The sequence below is a fragment of the Xiphias gladius genome, chromosome 18 (assembly GCF_016859285.1).
Source record: "Xiphias gladius isolate SHS-SW01 ecotype Sanya breed wild chromosome 18, ASM1685928v1, whole genome shotgun sequence".
NCBI lineage: Eukaryota > Metazoa > Chordata > Actinopteri > Istiophoriformes > Xiphiidae > Xiphias > Xiphias gladius.
In genome coordinates this window covers 1,791,267-1,806,194 of record NC_053417.1, presented here as the reverse complement: position 1 = coordinate 1,806,194, position 14,928 = coordinate 1,791,267, and the positions used below count along the sequence as shown (strand labels likewise).

At 37.7% G+C, this 14,928-nt stretch overlaps 1 protein-coding gene across 4 annotated transcripts in view; it reads right to left on the bottom strand.

The window, feature by feature from the left end:
- The window catches only part of plch2a (phospholipase C, eta 2a), a 105,663-nt gene extending 92,886 nt beyond the window's left edge, over window positions 1–12,777 (bottom strand). For 3 of the 4 annotated variants that reach the window (XM_040153153.1, XM_040153155.1, XM_040153156.1), the window contains exon 1: window positions 12,386–12,777. In XM_040153153.1, the coding sequence (XP_040009087.1) occupies window positions 12,386–12,770 (385 nt within the window). In that variant the 5' untranslated portion in view covers window positions 12,771–12,777. Of the gene's footprint in view, window positions 1–11,987; window positions 12,066–12,385 lie in introns of those variants that run through there. The other variant, XM_040153154.1, reaches the window with a different exon arrangement.
- Window positions 12,778–14,928: the final 2,151 nt, after the last annotated feature.

Here is a 14,928-nt window from a genome sequence, read left to right as displayed (position 1 = left end):
TCCAGCCCTGTAACCAGAATTGATTAGATACAATGTCCTGATATCAATACTTATGCACAAACCCAAAAATCAGTCATAACTGTAAAATGAATATGCACCATATAAACATTCAGTGCATTTATACATGAGCCATCACACAAAATACCGAAATAAACCAGTTATCATTGCTATTTGTGTTTGGTTTTCAATTTACTGTAGGAGAATAAAGGAACATATTATCCATAACCATTGACCTTTAATGATTTGACAGCTTAGACTCTTTCATGTAACATAAATGCAACATGGCTGTGGAACAGCTTTTTATTGATTTCAAGGGGTGAGTTATTTCTGTAGCTGCTGTATGACTGCAGTGCCTGAAGCCAGTGGCTGTAACAGAGCTAAGGGATCTACACTCTTTCAGCCAAAGAGGGGGCAGTAATCCATTTAATGAGCTGCTGTCAAAGTTTGGTTGGAATGAGAGCATGGAGACTCTGTAGGCTCTCAGGTCAGGATGGTACACAGCTGAAAACTATCTCCTGACAGTGTTCTAAATGGCTCATCCTCCTCCTCCCCTCAAAGATAAGCTGTACTCTCTAACAGCCCTCACAGTCTCCTGGCCAACATTTAAATCTGCTGCTATTGCTGTGTGCATCCAGAACTCACTGTGGAGCCAGAGAGTCCCACTGTCAACCCACCATATGTTCGCTTTACTGACATTGAAAGAAAACTGACGGATTATCCGATTGTTTAGACTAAGTGGAGTTAAGTTTAAAGGAAACCTGCAGTCCCTTTTTGCCAGTCGGCTAAAAGGAAAATGTGTTTGCTCATGTAATGTACAGTAGCTGGCTGTGTGTGGGAAACCCCTTGGGAAGTCAACTTAATCTTTGAAATATCTTCCTACTGTACCTTACTAAGGAATACTCACATAGAAGTAGCATGGTTTGTGGGCTTACCCCAAGGGTGAAGTAAAGCTTGTCAGGGGAGGCTGTAGGTGTCAGAATTGTGCTTTAGCAGTTAAACACTTAAGCCCAATGCTACAATACATGGCAATCAATCCACCAATAAAATTAATCATGACTCAAGAGACTGAAAAATGTTTCAAATAGGGATTTTAATAAATCTTGACTGCTACATGATACTTTAACAGCACAAAAATAGGATTTAAAATATTCAATGTCACTGCATACTATGAATTAGTAACTCAGAATAACTCTCTGTAATATAGTTATAATAGTAACTCCACTGACACGACAAAAAGCACAGACCAGCACCCATTTAGCGGTAAGTGGTGGAAGAAATGGATTTCATTAATTTCTGCCAACTGGAAAGGTTAGTCGTGACAAGTCCAGAAGGTCTAACCAGAAGGCTGATTAGGCCTGTATAATGAAGTCCAGTGTAGTCAATTAACAAATAGTCCAATGGTTTAAGACTTTGTGGTCACTGTGGGGTCTGAGGCTCCAGGAGGTGGTACACTCTTCCTGTGTTGTCTATAGAGTAATTAAAACGTACAGAAAACTTGATTTAGAATTGTGTCTTCCGTATCTATATGTAGGTATACATGTGAAGTAATGTGAAAACCGAATCAAGTTGTGCAAAACATAAAATAACAGCTAAAAATCCCCAGCAATTATACTGATTTTTCTCACAAAAGTCCAGACACAAGGACAATATGGGTGTTTCAATTAAAAACAACAGAAAGTCAGGAAGACTACAGAAACAACAAAGCCACATTGCATGCAGTTGGTTGCTAAGGCAATACACAAACATGGCACATACAAAAGACAGACACTGTACGTTGACGTTTGAGCCCTTAATGACCAGAACTGAAAAAATACAGAGCAATTTCGTCACACTCAACCCAACAAGATACCAAATGAGAAGTCTGTTTGTGCTGAGCGAGTATAAATAGGCTACACCTGAGGATTGAGACAGGCTTCTGGGTCACATACACCAAATTCAACAACCCACTGAACAAAAAACAAGCTCCGTATTGTGAACCATATTTATGGGAGAGGCGAGAGGGAGCTGTAAATTTAATAATGTCCACAAGCTTTTGGAATTGATTTGGAAAAATGTCCCTGTTACTGAGCTTCACAAAATTCCATCAATGAAGCTGCTGCACTGCCTCCTGTACTAAATCTTTTTTAACTAGCTGAGTTACTTTATCCAGCACCCTGTTGTTCAAATGTGAAAAATGTGACTAATTCAGAGCTAACATACTCATCATCAGTCATTAGGCCTAAATAATTCTGGTTAATTTCATGCAGCTAATTTGAAAGCAGTTTGAGGATTGATTTGTTGAACCTGGATGGAGTTATGTTGAATAACAGCGTACTCTTACTTTGAAATAAAGGCAAAATGAGCAGAGATTTGAAAGCATGATCAGCCTTCACAGGTACATGTGGTGGGAAGCCTCCCAGAATGCACTGGGGCAATGCATTAATGGAAAAACATCTCATTTTGTGTGTTTTTGTGTTGGGTGTAATTTTTTCCAAAATGTTTCCACACTTCCATCACCGTTAAACTTTAGACATTCGCAGTGAGTTTGGTCAGATTATGAGTGAAGGTGCATTGTGGCAGTTCCCAATGGACATGCAAGAGAGAAGTATTAATCATCAGATGCTATGTAAAGGAAACCTTACTAAAATCTCTTAAAAAGCAGCTTTATTTTCATCCACAATTTCCTGCAAAGTTAATTCCGCAATTAATCATTTAATGTTCAAGTGACAAATTCTCATTTTAATGCTTTAACTGAGATACTAAATGCCAAATGTTCCAGCTCCATTGATGTTTTAACACTGAGAATCTTTGAGTTGTTTCTCAAACTACATTTTATTTTATTTTTTTATACATTTTATCATGAATAAATATAGGCAAGTCTTAATCATAATTATTTCTCAATGATGTGCATGTTCTCATCTGAAATCATGATCAAATAAACACTCTTGTTATAAATCTAAAAAAGTGAGACATTTGTACGTGGAAATTAGCCCACGTATGGGGTTCCCTCTAAAATGTCTCAGCCCTGATCCAGTTAACTGTCAGGAAGCTGGACTTTTGGGATCACAACAGCAGCGACACCTATCAACACGTAAACTTTCCACTCATCTTCGAACTCAGCCTTCATTTTGATCTCAACTACACACCTGTAAAGTTTCGAGAATTTATCTTGCACGGTTGTGACACTACCGCAGTGAAAAAATCTGTCCACAGACAGACTGATGAAAGAAAGATGGACAGACAGACATACAGACAACTGCCAAAGTATTCAAAACCGAATCTGTGGTAGTTCCCACTACACGAGGTGTCTTCAGGACCTCATTTTGCCATGATGATACACACACACACAGAGACTCACAAGCTGAAAACAATACCAGCCAGGCTGTCGCGGCTGTTAAAAAAAAAAAAAACACCTCCAAACTGTCAAATTGTCAAAATTCTAATTTGAATAACGATTTTATTCACGTACAAAGAATGCAGCTCAATTCCATTTAAATTTTCACTTCACACAAATTTCTTTTTCATTTGGTCTGTAAGTATTCTATGGTGATCAATTAGCCAATCTTCAGTAAGAGTCTACCATTTCAAAAAGATTAGCATTCTATGAACACTAATTACACTCAAGTGTCGTTGTCAACTAAAAAGACTGTTGCCTACTTTTTCCCATGTAACAAAACACCACCAAACTATTTTAAAACCAAGTGTTCAAACCAGGAAATACACAATCACTTAATAATTAAGTGATGACATTTCTATGAGCTGATGACAAGATCATGACACAGGAAACACCAATTACAAATTCACAATGAGTGTTTTTTTGATTGAGTTTTAAAGTGCAAATTCTTTTAGCAAATCAACTTTGGCCACATATTAGGGTAGGAAACCAAAATAAACCAAAAACAGAGAAGGGCTATCTATGACAACAAGCTATCAGGAAGGTAAGCAGTGGAAATAGTACATAGCAGACAGGGACCAAGAAAGAGGGATGAACTGCTATAAAGTATGACAGTAAAAATAAATAAATAAACAAACAAGACTGAAAATGCTTACAGACTTTTTTTAAGAGAACAAAGATACAGCATACACATGCACAACATCTTGTAGAGATGGAGAGAGAGACAAAAGTGAAGCACTAGACACACAGAAAAGCACTACATTCTTTACTAGTGGGGGTGTGGGACTGTTGCCATGGTTACAACATCAGAGTTAACGTGTACTGATGTGGAGAAGATGTATTTGGGAGGTACACTGGATGTTTAAATGGCTAAAAACAAGCTCAGATCCTATCCGCACACTTCATTAATGAGAGCACACAAGAAGCCTTATCAACATTGATAAACATATCTGTAGATATATATCTATAGATATCTATATATATCTATATATCTATATATATATATATATAGATCTATAGATATAGATAGATATATAGATAGATATATAGATATATATAGATCTAGATATATAGATATATAGATATCTATATATATATAGATCTAGATATATAGATATATATATATATATATATAGATCTAGATATATAGATATAGATATATATAGATATAGATCTAGATATATATATAGAGAGATCGATATATATATATATATATATATATATATATATATATATATATATATATATATATATAGATATATATATATATACACACACATAAGCATCTTTTTCTCCATTATGTTTTTTTTTTCAATTTTCATATCAGTGCATATTGCACAACATAAACACCAATACAATATATCTGTGATAGGCCAATATCGGCCAGTTTTATCAGCCCGCAAATATATCAGTCAGGCTCCACTTGGAAACACTGCATACTGGACTTAGAATAATTTCCAAGATAACCTTCAATGGAAACGATGTCCACATATTAGGCATTGAAACACCACATTCAAAATATGTTTCAAAAGGACTGGAGCTCCTGTGATATTGAGCACCAGTAAATTTCAGGCCTCTTCCTGGAAGAACATGTTTGTTGTGTAATTGAACAACCTGCATTAACACTCCAGTATTTAACAGGCATTCGCGCAGGCCACAGCTGCTCAGGTTGTTTAATGGGGTAAAGCAGGAAGCAGACAACAGGTGACAGGCACGGTAACAGTTTTCCACCAAAACACAGCTGAGGCTGTGGCCAGGTAAGATGAGTGGGTGTCACCTCAGTGACGTGGCAGAATGACCTGGGTGGCTGCTGTCCTGCTTCCACAGGACCACATTATATGGGCCAAGTAGGTGGAGTTAGCTACTCTCATCTGTCAGGGCACCAGGTTAAGCCCAGAGGGATCGTCTGGTGGCCATATGTTGTAGAGACACACACACACACACACACACACACACACACACAGACACACAGACACACACACAGGTGATTCCTTAGTGCAGACGGTCATTTTGCTGACGTTGAAGCAGCAAACCTGATGAAGACTGACAGGGTGTAGTGTAAAGGTTAAACACAGAGTCTCTGTGATAATTGTGGGATGGGAAAATTAAACACCCTCCCTGACCTCAACAGGTACTGCTGAGATGCTCTTGAGAAAAACAATGAAACTCTGACTGCTCAAGCAGGCACATTGTGAGTGCATGGAGCTCATTATAAAAGTGTTTATGAGAGTTGTCAGTCACCTTGTGACCTGCAATGCCACATTTCTACTAAAAATATCCGTCTGCGAGGGGTAACAGGTCTGCCAAGCACAGAATGAGTAGTTCTTGGGGGGGAAATTAATAAGTGGAGTTTGCAGAAGAGTAGATCCCTTCCAAAAACCCATTGTGCAAACCTGAGCATCAAACAAGCTGAACTCCTGTCAGGAGTAGTATACCATCTGTTGGCAATTAACACTTGGATTAAGAAAATCTACTTATAACATAAATACTTCTTACTATTGACTGAATCATATAGAATGTAACGATTCGCTCTAAACACTAAGCAAATTTTAGAAATAGAAGTAGAAGATGTAAATTTGCTCAACGTTTCAAAAAATTAAAGAGAGGGTGCTGATGGGAAATAAAAGAACTAGAGTTCCTGGTAAGCTCTGAGATCTGTCAGAGTCTGACAAATGTATCGCGCACACACACACACAGTTGGTGCCCCATGCTCACATTGCTATCTAGCTACAGCCATCTGTGCGTTTGGTAATTTAGCCAACTCATAAACAGACACAATAAAAATATCAAAAGATTCAGGTACATATGTTTCCCTTAGGCTGAATTTACGTGCAACAAATTTGCAAGAAACCAAGTAGTTAGTTCAATGTTTGTGTTTCTGACATAACTACAGAGCTTTCCCTGTCAGAAATGACCAACTGACCAATTAAAATCTGTGTCGGTTTTAATGACTCAAGATCAAGGCAGAGGAATTTGTTTCTCACCCCAAGAAGTCATCTTATTTAGTGAATGATTTGAGTCATCAGCACAGGCTGAGGTCACCGTAACAATAAAAGCAGTCAGATAAATGTGAATGACAAGAACAAGATAGGTTTTTTTTACTCATAATCTTCCTGTAAAAAAATAAAAACAATATGAACTCAACTCAAACATACTGTCAGTCAGGTAAACTCACCATCCTCTTATCACCGCGCCAAGGTTGTATGAACCCAAAACTTTCTTTTTCTTTGTTAAGAGGCATAAAAGCTTAATAACATTATCACTGCTAGACCCTGGACTCTCCATGGCTGACCAAGTGCGCAAAAAGACAACGACACTGACCACAAAGAAGTGTAAAAGTGAATCTCAGACTTGGCGTGAATTTTTAATGCAAGGAATTTTGGTTCTGTCAGTGTGCAACTGCTGTAACAGATACTGTTAGTTTAGTATGTGGCGTTGTTTTTGTAGACTTTCACAAAAGGCTGATACATGTGACATCCAACAGTCTCTTCTTAGAGTATCTGACTTAGCTTACCCATGTAGCCAAGCCTCCACTTTGAGAAAGCCACAATGCTGTTCCCTATCCAGAAGAACTCCTCCACTACGTGGGACAAAGAGGCCTGCTGCAGGCTCTTCTGTTTATCCTTGTCGCCCTCTGAGAAGAAAGCCCCTTTAGCCGGAGGTCTGGGTTTGTCTCTGGTGGGGGCTGCAGCAGTGGAACACATCAGGGCTGAGGATACTGGGCCAATAGGGAAAAAGCTGCTTTTCTTGGATGCGCTCATTTAGAATAACTGAAATATCAAGTTGCTACCTAAAAGTTAAGGGGATGTTCCAACGGAAATTTCATTTGAAAGTAAATGTCAGTGTGCATAAATTAAGAACACGAAGTAAACATTTATCTACAGTACTAATAAGTACATGTTCTTTTTAGCTAATGTTCTATATCCTCTGTTACTCCACCTATTTAAAAACTCACAGACTAACAGTATCACTTGCTGGTAGTTTCCTTCCTAGATTCAAAGCAGAATCCGAAGAGTAAAGCCCACAGAAAAAATTCCTTTGTCTCTGAATGGTATCAACAGTTGGTCAATAATCTTGTGATGTTATTGTCCCAACAAAGCTGTTTATTGCACCGCCATCTCTTCCGTATTCTTCCATCTCAAAAACCAAAAATATGCGGTAGTATGTTTTCAAAGCTACAATTTGTCTTCATGCCGTGTCATCATTTCTTTATTTCTTGCTTTAGCTAGTATTTCTCAGTAGCTCCGAAAATGGCTGGCTTCTTATGAAAGAGAGACTGCAGCTGCATCACTGGGGAGCAGAAAAGATACTGAAGCACAATACACAAACGGTAACTGTGTAACATGTGTTGGGCGGGCAGAAATCCTAAATCCCTTGGAAGCTGTAATCCTGGTCTAGGAGATTTACTAAATGTGTGGAGGAAAATGCAATGACCCGTAGAAAAAGACAGAGAGGGGGGACAGTAGGACATGACAGTAGGCAAGATAGACCCCTAATAGAGATGTTGCTTCAGGACCAATTAATGAGTCTGTTTCATGTCAGAAGGTGTTTCCTCTGAGGGCTCGGATAAATGGAGCTCCGATAATCCCACACCTGTCTGTGGACATCACACAGCCCCAGCTGAGCTCCACATGAAACAAGCCTTTTAACAATTACCCTGCACTCACTCTATCGTTCTGGCTGCCTTAATGAGGCTCTGAAGTATCATCAGTACAGACTGAAAAAAATGTTTCGTTCTTTAAATTTGCATACAAATTCTTTAGCCATGCATATTTGAGCAATTACAGCAGTTCTTATTAGTTTTTTATATGTGCATAAATGTCAACTAAGGGTCAAGCGATATGTTTTTTTCAGAGCTGATTCTGATACTGATTATTAGTGATCATAGAGACTGACAACCGATATTTGGAACCAATATACATTAGCAGTAAAAATGAAATTCCTGGCGTCAAAATTAGGAATATCAAAAACTCCAGCACAAACCTGCAGCTGCAGTTGATTCAACGACTCTCTGAAACAATTTTATTAAAATCTGAACATTGTAACCTTCATGAATGGAGGATTTATTTAAGGACTGTTGTATTAGACTGCGTTAGTTTTAGCTAAGTGTATCTAATAAACTGACAGCTGAGTGTATATTTGTAATTATCAGTAATTATGCACAGGCTGCAAAGTGACTGACTGGAATTTACTGATTGCTTTTGGTGCTGTTATCACCTGGGAAAAATACCAATGCATGTATGCCTGGTAGCATAAATATGTTCTTTAAATTAATAGCTTTATCATATATCATTACCACCATATAACATTTTTTACCTCTCCTTCCCCTTTCTAAAAATTTAATGCAGTAACGTTTACTCAGAGTAGATTTTAATCAACTTACTTTGTAATTTTAAGTACAATTTTACACAATTTTATTTTTACTTCAATAAAATTTCTTGTAAGTAACAGTATTGAGTGGCCATTCATGTGCTGCCATGCTGCGATAAGCGTATTGTCTCATTTGCGGTTGCTAGCATTTCTGTGAAACTGATAGCATTATTTGCTGCTCTATCTCAGCCCAGCGAATTTTGATATTTTCTTCATTACAGCAGCTAATTACCCGCCATACATTTAAACTTGCACTAGTTCTGCTCAAGCACTCATAGCTCTCTTGTTTTAGCAACTTTTTCCACTAAACCCACTTCTTGTTTAGATGCTCTTCAGATCTGCTATTTACTGCTTAGCAGGAAGCGATGGCTTCTCTCTCTCATTCTCCTGCTATCTATTTTATTGGCTGTCGGATAAAAAAAAAATAACGATTCCGATAATAATAAAAACGCTGAATAGCCGATGCAATAATTGGCCAGACCAATAACTGGTTGACTCCTATTGTCAATACCATCAAGGTTTTCACAAACTTTCAGTAATTTCACCACATTTGCTCTGGCTGCTAAAACCCCTTCACAACGCCACCTCCAAAAAAATTTAGAACTGTGGATTAAACTACAGTTTCAGGCTGACTCTTGACAGTGGGATGCAGCAGTCCAAGCACGTTGAGTGGTGTCAAACATTGTCAGATCTCTGGTCTGGATCTCTGACCACTCAGACTGCTTGAGAAACAGTTGCCAGGTACTGAACATCGAACAGTTTCACTTACAGAGCTGACAAAGTGTGACAATGAGCCAACATAAAAAGCCCCGCCCAGAGGTGGTTTAACATCACTCTGTAATTAATCAGTGGAAAATTATTGAAAATCCAGCCCTGGAACATAGCATGACAATTTATTTAATTTGTCTAGACAGATAGCATTTGTTTAAACAAGACATTTTATGGCAGCAGGGATTACAGCTAAAATGTTTAAAAACTAAATGACTGCAGTATGTTACAGTATGAGTGTTGACAGGCTTGTAAATATACACAGGAGCTATATTCTTTAGTGTGATATCAAATTAATTCTGGTATAATATCACCAAGATTTCATCTCCTAACAACGTTTTCTTTTGTATGTATATGTTTTCGATTTAAAAACTGAAAAAAGTTGTCTTTACACAAAAACATTATCATAAATAAACTAGTATGGACAAACTATTAAAATTTTTAAATAGTATTGGTATTAAAAGAAAATGTAAGCTGTGTCCCAATTCAAGGTCTTTGGACACTACATAGCTAATGCCTTCAGAAGACTGAAGGTTAGCAGGCTGAACATGTGTGTCTTCCGCACAGGGGATAATCTACAGCGGGCTAACCATAGTATCATCACAACGTCCTACTCAGATAGCTCCGCACACACCAAATGGCAAGAGGGGGCTGCATTTCTCAACAACATAAAGGGGAATACAAATTCAGTCAATGAAATACTGACTGCCATGACATCGCCTAAGTATGTCACCTAATTCTTTATGACAAGACCACAAAATCATCTTTCTGGATTCAACAGAGCAACAAGCTGCATACAAAGCAGCTTTAAGAAGATTTATGCAAGTGCAACAAGTGCAACTTATCCTCAGCAGGACACTTTTCATGCTTGAGGATTTAGCTCAGCTAATTCACATGTGATAGGCATGATATCAAGAGGTAAGTGCTGAAAAAGCTCTGTGTGTGTGTCTGTGTGGATTTTATGGAATCAAAAAGAGAGAGAGATGAGTTCACTGATAAGCCCAAAGTTAAAAGCAAGGCAGCAGCAGAAGTCAGAATACAGGACACGTACACGATCACAATCAGTGAAATTTCTGCTATACACATTCTGTGAAATGAGATTACAGTCTGACCAAGACGAGCTAGTTTCATGCCAAGTGGAGTGAAACACTAAATGTGCAGCACTAACACTGGACCTTTATGAGTTTTTGAAGGCCTGTAAAACACTTACATTGTTGGACAGAGAAGGCTGAAGTTAACGCTAAGTATTTAGGGTATATCGAGTGGACAACACTGTCTAAAACATGTTACTTTTATGAAAGGCAGTGGCTGCCAATGAAATTAAATCATTTGATGAACTTGAAATTTCATTTTCCATTCATGTGTACATGATCTATTAGAAATTTTAAATTAAAAAAAAATACATTTTTCATTTACTTTTTGAACCCCTAAAAGATACGTTTTTTAAACTTGTGCCTACAGGATATTAACTTGTACAAATAAATTCCAGTGTACTTACGTCAGGTTAATTATTTAATGATTATAGTTTGAGATGAAAACCCAAATTTTCATAACGGCTGGATCTCCTTGGCTTTTGGCTTTGATGAAATTTGTAAAAGATAATATGGAATTGACTGAATATGGAAATGACCACGAGAGAGGCCATTTCAATTTCATTAATTTAAACCAGTAAATAATTCAAATATATAAGTCGACTTTGCAATTCCATTTTCAAGTTTATTACACACTGCCTGCCAATTATAAAATGAAAATAATAAGACCACTTCACATTCAATTTTACGATCCCTTTGGCAGTGTTGTGCATAGGAGTACCAAAAAGCCAATTGTCAGTTTATAAACTCATAATTTTTATTTTAATATATATCACTCACACACAAAGAACAAAAATGTAAACCCAATTTCTTTAAATTATTTCATTTCAATATTGATAGCCACTTACTTCCATACATCACAGGTTCACCTATATGAGCAATCAGATATAACAATAACCTCATGTAATACTACAAAAGGATACTACACCAAATCTGTCAGCAGAATTACATTTACTTATTTCACCCCGACACATCAATAATCCTGAAATTGCATTTGACTCAAACTTCTTCTTAGATCACCACAAGCACAATTGGATCAGCCCACAACTGAGGCTTAAAGCACTTCCAGTTTAGGATGCTGTTACCAGCACAACTGTTAAATCTGGCTTTACCTTCCCACTGTGTTATCTATAATTATACAGAGTGCCTGACCTAAAACTATGTGGGGTGATTCCGACCAGAGCAGCGTGGGCCCATCTTTGACCGCAAACCAGACTACACGGAGAGGACTTCTCCTCTGCCTCATTTAAATACGTTACTCCAATTTGCTTAGCTACACACAACTGCTATGTACCCATTAACCTAAGGCAATCATTGAATCGTTCGGGTGCTCTCTTCAATATAGAACGTCTCTAAAACATTCATCAAATTGAACAGCTTGTTACCATGCAACTCCAAATCTCCTGCAGTAATGTTTTACAACGCAGAGAGAGCCTGGTAAGGAAAATGAGCCAACCAAAAATCAAAAATGTAAATGAAATAAAATGCTCCTTGATGGGTGAATTATTTCAGTGCCGAATTGGAGGACCCCATTTAATGGCCGTTAACACCCATTGAATTACTTCATATTGTCTCAGGTGAATATGCAAATATGGAGGGGAAAATAAAGCTGATAGAAATCTTAGAAGCGGTTGGGGTATCAGCAGCAGAGGACCGGACATATCGGGTGTAAACCTGTGTTTGGTCATTTGCAGCAACATGTATAAATCGTCCAGTCAACAGAAACCATTTTATGAGCAGTGGAAGTAAAGAGAAGAAGTAAAACAACTGTTGGCTAACTCACCATGGCCCCTGGGCTTGGCTTTTTCCACATTTTTGCCAGGCTGACATCTTGAAACACTGTTTTCAAACAGTAAATTGGGTTTACTGTGTCGTTTTCGCACCTTGGACCAAGTGGCATAAATATGAATTTTCGAAGACTTGTCATTGAGATACCAAAGACGAGCGGAGTCGTGGATGCTCGCAAACTGTGGCATAACAACTCCACACTCTGGAGTCTCATTAAAACACTGAAAAACAACACGAAAACCCTCTTCTAAGAGAGGGCGGGGGGCGGTGGCGGGGCTCCTATTTAGAGTAGCTATTATGAAAGTATTAGAAATAAAAAAAAATATTACAGTGGAGTCACAGGTTTCTTCATAAATATCCACACATCGGAAATAACTCATATCACAAGGGCACATTTTGCCGGATCTCATTTTTCAGGTAGCTCACGCACGTGCACACCCTGTGTTGCATTCGGGCACACATTGGAAAATGGGAAATGTAGCTTCTGCTACAAAAGGCCGGTTTTTAAAAGTTGAATACAACTATAAAATACTGTTAAGATCAGCTGTTAAGACATACGACAGTGACCTTGGGTTTGGAAAAATAAACATTTCTCTTTTTATGCTTCAAATAAATAATTTAGCCTAAATCATAAATAGATAGTCCCACCTCAGTTCTGCTAGCCTTTATTGCTCATTGTAATTGACCCCAAAGATATGTTTCAGGATTCTTTGGGAAAAAACTGAAATATAGGGCTGGAGTTGTATATTCAAATTCTAATAGTAGCTAGTTAAAATTTAAACACCTTGTCATTTACCAAAGATAAAAGACCAAGTATTTTGTCTACATTCATGAACTACAGCTCCCAGGAGAGGAGACCTTGGCAACACAGTCTGTGGCTAAGACTCATGGGGTATGTTGTTATAAAGTTGATGCCCCAGGACCACTGTCAAGATTTTAGATATGCTGACGTCATTGGTCCCAATCCCCACTCCAAGAAACTTAACTACACACAGTAAATAAATAAAAGACTAATAGAATGTTTTTTTATTTGGGAGATGTTTTCATATTTTAAGACACCAACAGAATTTTCTGAAATCTATATATTAAAAAGATTTTGGATTAGGATGATCCAACAAGTGAAACACTGGAAAGTGTCCAAGCTATAGACAGTAGATGTCCACGTTTATTATCTTCCACTTATCTTCCACCAAAATGAAACACTGCAATGATTTATGGATGACAGCAGCAACTTGAAAATGTAGACAAATTCTAATTTAAATGCTTCCTTGTGTTTTTGCTTGTTTGTTTGCTTGTTTTCTTTGTTGTTGTTGTTTTTATTTTTGTAGGTGGTTGTGGTTTTGTTTTTTGTTTTTTTGTTTTTTGTATTTTGTCTGTGTGTGTGTCATTACATGAACACAGCACTACTTGACCTGCACAAGACAGGCATATACAGTACAACATAATACAATTTATGAACTGGTGTTGGACCTCAGGACAATAAATCAAATCATAACCTCATATAAGAAAATAGAATGTATGTCTCTTATAAGTAGGCCAGTGGAAAGTAAGCCAAAACACAGGTGCTTTGGCCGGAGAAATGTCTCCTTACATTGTGTTGTCTTTTTGTGATAGTAATAACCGCCTCTGGACTCAGGCAGTCAGTGTGAGGTCACAGGCAATTGACCATTAAGGGGTGAACTTCAAGTCTGATTAGTGTTGATAAGCAGTGGGGATGCTCCATGAGGGATTCTGGGCTCTCAGCATTTTGTCATTTAATTACTATTCCCTTACTGAAATAAACCTGTGTGTGAGCGTCTGCATTAGGTGGAAGTGCACTGGCCATAGTACTGAAATGCTCCAACAAGACCAAAACCTATTTGTTGAATGGCATATGCGAGGTTCTGCCCTTAAAGGAGCTTTCAGAACTTTTAGGTGCAACCGCTCGCTTTTTGAAATCACTTTAAGTCACAAGAGTATTAGTGGGGTCGGCCACTGATACTGGGCTATAAGGGCTGAGGTAAAGTAAAGTCTGGGTAATATATAGTGTTGAGTATTATTCTGTTTTTAAACTACTGTAAGAAACATATCAAGGATGCATTCTTTCTTATATTCTTCATTAGGTTTTGAAAATGTTGTCCATGCTTTTATTTACTTTTAAGTATTAGCGATGACAATTCAGGTTTTCTTGCCTTAGCCATTAAAGAGGAAATCCGCCAATTTTACACATTCATTTCTTTTTACAGGTGTTTATAAGTACTACTGCATATGTGAAAAAAATGTACAAAGTCTTTTGTGTCTCCAGAGGGACCTGTGTGAATGTCTTTAAGTGCTGCAGGCTACAGGATCCTGGCTACATTAGCTTCTACAAGCATAACACACCCCAATCTCTGACCTAACTGTTGGCAGTTGAGTTTCATTGTGGGTACTTTAGACACCAGGTTTTGCTAAAGAAGAAGAGTGTGTGGACTTAAAAAAGATCTCTCTGGTTTCTCTGCATTGATTTTGATCCTTTTTTAAACTGTCCATAATGGGGGCCAAAAAATAAACCAATAAATA